The 8,341-nt window shown below is 45.8% G+C and overlaps 2 protein-coding genes across 2 annotated transcripts; both read right to left on the reverse strand.

Moving 5' to 3' along the window:
• Window positions 1-3,987: 3,987 nt before the first annotated feature.
• On the reverse strand, window positions 3,988-6,473 carry LOC109477928 (protein CfxQ homolog). Its single transcript, XM_019779391.1, has 3 exons — window positions 6,374-6,473; window positions 4,832-4,966; window positions 3,988-4,376 (listed from the first exon to the last, which is right to left on the reverse strand). The coding sequence occupies exons 1-3, from the start codon at window positions 6,471-6,473 to the stop codon at window positions 3,988-3,990; spliced, it is 624 nt and encodes a 207-aa protein (XP_019634950.1).
• Window positions 6,474-6,791: 318 nt separating this feature from the next.
• Window positions 6,792-7,718, reverse strand: LOC109477929. The gene has a single exon (XM_019779392.1). The coding sequence runs from the start codon at window positions 7,716-7,718 to the stop codon at window positions 6,792-6,794; it is 927 nt and encodes a 308-aa protein (XP_019634951.1).
• Window positions 7,719-8,341: the final 623 nt, after the last annotated feature.

Raw genomic sequence — 8,341 nt, forward strand, 5'->3', positions numbered from 1 at the left:
AGTTTACTTTTCCACAATCTCATGAGCAGGTGTTTTTCTTGAAAAATCTGTTGGCTCCGGGAACATGGACTGGAATAACCTGGTCATACATAAATCAATGAAATAGAGAGCACAAGAGAGTTTCTCGATGTCAGCGATCAAGAAACCTAACCATGCCTGTCCAGCTCGCGCTAGAGCAACACAGGGAATCCAGACTTCCCCCTACGGTATACGTTAAATGCCCTCTTACCAAAGCCGTACTCAAGCTTCCCGTCTATGAGCTGCTGGAGCACGGCTATCTTGTTGCCATCGTTCCTTTTGTCCAAGAACCTGAGGTGGCAGGCTTTCAGCTGTCTGCCCTGTTTGGGCTGCTTTCTGATGCCTACCTCCTTCACAAACTCAATACGTTTGTACCAAACCTTGCATGACGACAATGCAAGGCGGATTTCGACGCCGTGAAGGTTGGTTAACTTCTTTCTCCTTTTGTAGTCTCCGTTTGTAAATGTCCTTTGGTGGCTGGCTTTGAATTGTTTGCCCTGAACCAGGAGACAGAACCACAAAAGAAATGCTGCTACCTGGGAGAAATAGCAATAATGAGCGACAACACGCAAGGGGGCCAAAAGAAAAGAAAAGAAAGAATAACAGTTACCATGCATTGAAATATTTGCTGCTATATACTTGATCTTGTCACAAATTTGGTTGTAGTTTGCCAAAGAGAATATTCTAGTGAACAAGGGATCACCTGTACGAAGCGGTTCTGTGTAGTTTCATTTTGGAACACGATTTTAGTGGTGTTCTCGCTCCGTTTTCTTCAGGGGCCTGATTGTCCACTATTAATGAATTGGTGTATCTGAATCGTATATAACATGTAATGGGAGGGGGGCTTTCTAGGAAAAATTGTGCCATAGGAAACTAAGACTCACATTCAAGTCATTCCTGTTGGTCGTGTTCGCCCCCAGCCACTCCTTCAGGGGGATGGTGTTTAGCTGCGTGAGAGGACCTAAATGAAAATATTCAAAACCATAAGTATACTATAATATATTGTGGTGCGATTTCCCCTTTCACGTACATTCCCCGCATGAAGGCAAAACAAACACAACGCATCATCAGTTGAATAACTTCAATACTGATTTGTGAAAAATAGACACTCTTGTGATTGTTTTCATATAAAAAATCAATATATATATATATATATATATACACACACACGATATAAATATAGATAATTTACCTTGTTGCATGGGCGGAGGCAAATCCGCCGACGGTATTGTCGATGAGTAGTCTCGGTAACTTGGCAAGGGGATGCTGGTCACAAGGGGTTGGAACTGGTAGTAGTAGCCAGACTGGTGAACACCGCTTGTACCCCACTCGTCTGCCATTATTGAAGTGCAGAGGCTATCCTGCCAGCAAGCGTGCGGAAACGGGTAATATTTTTTTGTTGGCTCTTTGTGATTTGACGATTCACAGATTCAGCTTTATTGGTGTCGGCCGCATGCCTCGTCTTTTCCAGCATGTCCGGTCCGAGTCTCATCTTCATGATGCCTTCTATCAGTCATAGCTGTCCGGACGTAGAAGTCCCCTAGTCTTCTCGAACTTTCACACGGATGCCTGCATGCAAGGGAGTCTTTGTGGCACTGGCTGTGGTCACCAGCATAGCAGCTGAGTATGGCTTGCATGGCCTTCTTCATTGCCCATTCCATACCCTTCTTATCTTTCATTCCGATCCGTTCAACGGCTGCGTGGTGTTCTGCGTTGAGTCGCTGAGGAAGAACGTCATTATTCAAAATAATGAATGCAATACTTATAATAGGCAAAATGATTAAGTGACTCTTCGTTAACACCTTTTGACAGAAAGCTGAGAGAAAAGTTTGTCGGTTGAAATGTTAAAAAAAAAACTGAATACGCAGTTACTTCGTCACATGTGCTTGATCTTTGCTACTACCTTTTTCAACACAACCCATACATTTTGGAATAGTTCTTAAAGTGTTTATTCAGGTTCTCCCAGTTGTGAACCTCAGTATTCCCCCCTCCCAGCTTCCTTACAGGAGCGTCAATCTCTAGCACGAAATGTTGTTTGATGGTCTCTACTCGTTCTTCATGTGACGTGGGGTAACGTAGACTCCTCCACTACGATAATCTAGAAATAAGACCTGGGCTGTGTTGGACCCTGTACTTCCGACCGTGGGTGACTGATTGCTGCTGTGATGTGGACGATAGCTTATAGACCAAGTGCTAAATACGACTGTTTTTGTCCTGGACAAGTGCCATGGGCCCGATCATGGTTGGTAATTTTTTTCACTTGACTTGTCGTCTCCAGCAGCCAGTTGATTGAACAGTCTCTCGCTTTGGGGAGTCGATTTCTCCTGCACTGTCCTTTGCATCTCGCAGACATACATAGAGTGAATGGTCCCAGCAATGTACCGGAACAGCTGCAGGCTCCTCTCTCTTGATTCTTGTTGCTACTCCAGAACGGTGACCCTTCATGTTACCAGCTCCATCATAAGCCTGTCCCCAGCACAGATGTAGAGGACTGCCTGTCGGGAGGAGGGTGATTCTGATGGCTGCTGTGATGGTGGCCGCATCTGTGGACGATAGCTTGTATAGCCCAAGACTGTCTTTGTGAACAACGTACTCAGAATATTCGATCATCTTTCAAATACTAGTATTCTGCGACGTACAGTCAGGCCACTGCGCCCACGGTACTGTGTGTGGCCCTCAGATGTCTTAGCCTGGCCACACACCCTGCATGTGTACTCCTTTCCCCTCCCTTGCCCAGCCTCGGCCTTTCTCCTCCATTCGGTTGTTCTGGAGGGTTCTGTGAGGGGGCGGGGTTGTGGTTGTTGAGGTGGTGGGCCGGCGGCTGCTCCCAGACGCTGTGCACGTGGCCGTAGTCAGCGGCGCCGTCGAGGACCTGGTAGATCTGTGCCGGCGGCTGCTCCCAGACGCCGTGCACGTGGCCGTAGTCAGCGGCGCCGTCGTGGACCGGGTAGATCTGTGCCGGCGGCTGGTCCCAGACGTGTCCCTGCACGTGGCCGTGATCTTCCGGCTGCGGAGTTTCAGGGGCCCATCCCCCGGACGAGACCACGGCCATGTGGTTCGGTTCAATCACATCCGTGTCGGCGGGCTGTGGAGTCATCGGTGTCCACTCCACCGCCGCCACCTCATCCATAGCCGGCATAGGGTCGTCATGAGATGGAGAAGGGATAAAACTGCCGTAAGGTTTAAGCATCAAAACGAAAATCACAAAAGACAAGCATACCAACACGCAAACACACACATAAACATGTCTAAAAAATACATACCGATAAAAACATCGTCATAAAGCTCTATGTCGATGTCAAAGTTGAAAATCTCCAAGGCCAACAAGTCCCATTCTTACAGTCTGGCCCAATCTAGTTATATTAGAAAATGTTGCTTAGTGCAGTCAATCAAAGAGGGCACATAAATCCACATCATAGTGAATGTCGAGCAACTGAACAAAGGAGTGCCACGCCAATCGGAACTTGTACGTTAGTAGTACTAACTTCATGACACCAGCATCTGCCATGTCCTTGCACAATGTTTAATGATAGGCAAACATTGTAATTCTAAAATGACAAAAATAGCACATTAGGAAACTAATGATTTACGTCTTGACAAAGAACAAAAAGTTGGGTACTTTCCAAACATTCCTTTACACAGAGATCCCAGTAGGGCATCACATACATGGACATTTATAGCTCATCCTTAATACTTGAGTATTAAATGCCCTGTAGGACGAGCCTAAACATGTCATAACAAGGAAATCATAACACAATTACGGCCACATAGACTCACGACATGGTGATCGACTGTTTAATTATTACATTACGATTAATCTAATTTTCTACGTAATTAGTAATAAAGAAATATGCAAATTCTGGTGATTCATTATCAGGTGGTAAAACCACGCCGTTTCAAGATGGCGAGTGTGTTTGGATGGGACGGAACTCTGGTTAAAATTCGCCTTGGAAGACGCGCCACATCCGTTTAAGGTGGTGATGAGTGCCACTCGACATTGATGATGTTGGCCAGTTCCTCAACACTGAAGTCAGGGAAAGGGAAAGTGTAGGCTATCCTTGACTTCATTCCTGGATTAACAGATAACGCGGGATAGCCTGCGAAAATCATGATGGGATCACCATCCTCCATGACACTCATGATCTCCTCGAGGGCTTCCCGGCCAACGTCCCTGGATGACGAGTCTGTCTGCTGTAGCCGGTAGGCCTCGTCCACAAGCATGACTCCACCCTTGCTCTGGTTAATCTTCCTTCGTGTCATTTCGGTAGTCTGACCGATGTACTTGCTCACCAGGTCCCCCCGTTGGACCACAACAGGTTCTGTCTTCTTGGTTATCCCCAGTTTGTAGAGGAAACCTTCTTGAGAGAAGAAAAAGTGGAAATAAGGAGCTGATCTTGAGTAATTATCTCACTAGGTAATATACAGAATCGCATTCCAAGGGTCTTCTTGTCAAGAAACATTCATTGCATGCTTTAGCTGCTGTGTCAAATAACGTAAAAACACTATTCATATTTTGGAAACCTAGAATTTTCTAAACAGATAAAGATACACCGAATTGTGAATACTAAAACTTTTATTTTGGGTGCAATTGGGATGTACCCCTGGTCTGTTGCAGTGCCTTCAAATACCAGTCTTTGTTGTCCCTGAGGCAAGCTAGTCGTTCTCCCTGGCAGACATCCTCCATATTATTCATTTGGTTTCTAACTATGCCTGGTAGTGCTATCTGGAAGCAAAGTACTTTTGAAAAGTAATCATTACCTGCCAGGGCCACTGTCACAGTTGTCTTCCCTGTCCCAGGGTTTCCAGTGAATACCATGTGCAGCCCCCCCCCCCCCCATGTCTGCACTGCGGCCCACTCTCCGCTGCATGAAGATGCCCTTGGCAAACATGGCCATCTGCTCCTTGAGTGTTTTCAGACCCACAAAGGCCTCCAGCTGCTTGATGAGATCTAAAAAGACAGATATTGTGGTAAGATGCTTGTACTTAATGTATTATTCTAATAAGATATACAGAGTCTTCCTATGAAACAATCCAACATACCTGTTCACATCATAAAACAAAGGCAGACAGCTAATGTGTAATATACTGTTTTTCATGATTGCGCCCTAAAACTATGGTCTTACATGTACATTCTATGCAGAGACACAATTTTGTTTTAGTCTTGTTTCGCAAAATGAATTGCTTGACACAAAGCCTAAATCTTGAAACAATTCTAATGCTTTTTGGTCAGCTTTCTGTGCAATTTGCCCTTGATGTATAGTATCTAACTTCATCATCTATTGGTTAATTAACACAGTTGTCGATCTGTATACAATTGAGACCTTCGTTACTCTAAGAACTAATACTACCATATTATTAAACAGATTGTAATGTAACACTTAAATCCAATCGAAGTACTTCAGTATCCCCTTCCTCAGTCTAAATCCAGTTTCCTTATGGAGAAATCAGCAACATCAAACAGGGGAACGTTCTTCTCCCTCAGTTTGTTGAGGATATCACTCATTCTCTCTCCTAAAATCAGCCTGTTTTGAATCGCCTGCCTGTCAATTATTATACAGGTTGTTGTACTGTCCAGAAAGGCCTGAACCTGTCCGTGCAAAGTTGCCACTTTTCTCTCGATGCTTTTCATTTTCTTATGAGTCGTACCATAATCTGCAATGAAGCACCTGTGCCCGTCGAGGGTCGTAATGCTGTTTTTGGTGCTAGCTAAAGACAGATGTGGTATAGTGGTGGGTACCCATGTTTCTGTGGTTGCTGAAGGTGGGGAACTAGGAATGTCTGCAAAAGGCGGTAGGTGGCTGTAAGGACTGTCCAAGCAGATATGGAATATAGAGTGAGTTTGCAGCTGTTGGTTTAAGAGACCTGTAGTACAACCGAGCAGCAGCAGTAGTAAAGGCCTGTACTATGTGCAGATCAATGGTTCAAAAGATAGCACATACTCATATCAGAAACACCATACCCACTTCACGGAGTTGTGTCCTATATATGGACTCTTGTTAGACTTTTCTAAAAAATATTTTATCATTAGGCCACACCAATTTCATTTATTGGTTAACTGATTTTTCTAAGAACGAAAAAATAAAAAATAAAAACAGGCCTAGGCATCCTATTATGGCCCAAAATGGTACGATAGGAGCCATGAAGTCAACACACCAGGCCATTTACATGGTACCATCTTTCCCTTAGCCTGGTAGCCATCCACCTTGTACCTGTCAGTATGTGTCAAAGAGCCTTGCAACAAAACAGATCTGGATGGCAGGCTATTTCTCTTATAATTTTTAAGTAACAAATGTATTTACATGCCAAAAATTACTTAACATGTACAGTACATGTAGATAGATGTAAGAATACAAACCTGATGATGTGTGGAATAGAACTGTGCCCTGGTGGTCACCCTGGCTGTCGCGAATGGTGACCACCTCCCCAGTTTTGATTGCCTTTTTGTCAACCGGCATCACCACTTTCCTTGCTTGGCAAATTGTCCCTTGGTTGAATGCAGCAAACCAGATGTACAACCATTTTGGCTCTGATGAAAATGATACGCTTTGGTTAATGGCTTAATGGAAGCATCTAGCGATCGTTGGTGGAACTGCAGGGGTAGGTGGTCGTATGGGATCATCTAGCGGAATTGGGTGTAAGTACAGCGGGTTATTGACTTAGGTATTGTAGATGGTGTGAGGTGTCTTTGTCTTTGTTTTCTTTTGTTGCTTTTGAGTTTTCATTTCTTTGTGTATATATGTATTGACTTTGATTGTAATGTGATTTCTTTTTTCTTAGTAATCATAGTGCCATCCGTACAGAACGTGACCGGGTGCGAGGTTGGAATATTCCAACTCGTTGAAACACTGGGCCGCGTCGTCCCACAACTGGTATAGGGTGATTCTGCGAAAGATCGCTGCGGGGTCGTGGTCATTGGTATACCAGTGGTTTGGAAAGATGTTTGTAGTAATCCAAACCCTTCTTGCGGCAAAGTTGACAAAGCCGCCCTTGATTGGTACACGCAACGGATAGCGGTCAACCATATTCAAAAAGGTTGGCCGGGGGATGTCGCCGTGGAAGTCGTTTAAAACAACATCACTTTGACCCATGTATCCGTTGAACCAGCCCCCTTCCGGTTTGTAGTAGGTGGTTGTGTCATCTGGCAGGTATTCCCGTACCAACCTACTCTTGCCACATCCCGGCGGCCCAACGAAGACGAAACAGCGGGTCAGGAAGTCGCGGGCCGGCTGCAGGCGGGCGTACGAGACATAGGCCTCTAGACCGCGGTGATGGCGTACAAAGGTCTCAGGCATTTCTTGCGCCAGTGCAGACAGGTCGTCGTCATTTTCCTGTAGGAAATTGGTGGCGGCCGTCAGGTCGTTCCTCTGCCCCTGTCTGATGGGATGTCCCATCCGCACGACGACGTTGCCATCTTTCGAGCAGTACCGCTCGTTGTCATGGTCGTTACCGACGACCTTTTCCACGTGGCATCTGTCGCCTAGGTGCCCTTTCACCTGCGGGGTACGAACCTTCCTGGAAAAGTTGACGTAGCCCTGTAGGTGGGGTGTCCCGGTGGTCGGGGACACCTCCGCACCTACGACCCTGAACTTGATTGCCGCGGGGTCGATGTTTCGCAAGCGTGCCAGGTCGTCATCGCCATAATTATTCAACGTGAAGGACCACCTGCAAGCAGGGGCCTCTCTCCTGTTGGGGGCGGCCATGTTGTTAAGTGAATTTGCATATGAAAAGCATTGTTCATATTGTATTGGGGTTAGCATGTTAAAGGTTAAAGTGCAGTTAGTTGGGTATAGGTTAAGTATTGCCTATGTTACTGCTAAGTATTAATGATAGTGTGTTGTGTGTTGGGACAATGTATATGTATATGTTATGTGTATATGTTACACTTAGGGTTTGTATGAGGGTTTGTGGTATACCAGATTATTCCCCCCTGCCCCCCTCCCCCCCCCGGACTAATTTTTAGGAGTGTGTACGGATGTTCCCACATCCACCCCGACCCCCCCCCCTCAATTTTTTTGGAGGGTGTGTAGAGAATGCTGGTACTCTCTCTTCACCTGAGTTGTGGCTGCCTCTGCTGGAGGTAGAGAATGCTGGTACTCTCTCTTCACCTGAGTTGTGGCTGCCTCTGCTGGAGGTGGAGAAGGCTGGTACTCTCTTCACCTGAGTTGTGGCTGCCTCTGCTGGAGGTGGAGAATTAATAATTGCCCAAAGGTACACTTACCTGCCGGGTAATTGTGGTTGTCCCTTACAGGTCCACGAGTGCTATCACTGGCCAAATACCTGATTAATGTGCAGTTTCCTTAATTTGCATATACTACGCCAAGAG

The sequence above is a fragment of the Branchiostoma belcheri genome, unplaced genomic scaffold, assembly GCF_001625305.1.
Source record: "Branchiostoma belcheri isolate BF01 breed outbred unplaced genomic scaffold, Haploidv18h27 scaffold410, whole genome shotgun sequence".
NCBI classification, from domain to species: Eukaryota; Metazoa; Chordata; class Leptocardii; order Amphioxiformes; family Branchiostomatidae; genus Branchiostoma; species Branchiostoma belcheri.

Coding starts and splice junctions, on each gene's coding strand:
- LOC109477928 (XM_019779391.1), bottom strand. CDS start 6,473: ATGCCGGTTGACAAAAAGGCAATCAAAACTGGGGAGGTGGTCACCATT. Junction 4,967..6,373: donor TCTATTCCACACATCATCAG/GTTTGTATTCTT, acceptor CTGTCTTTTTAG/ATCTCATCAAGCAGCTGGAG. Junction 4,377..4,831: donor GGGGGGGGGGGCTGCACATG/GTATTCACTGGA, acceptor TCTTCTCTCAAG/AAGGTTTCCTCTACAAACTG.
- LOC109477929 (XM_019779392.1), bottom strand. CDS start 7,718: ATGGCCGCCCCCAACAGGAGAGAGGCCCCTGCTTGCAGGTGGTCCTTC.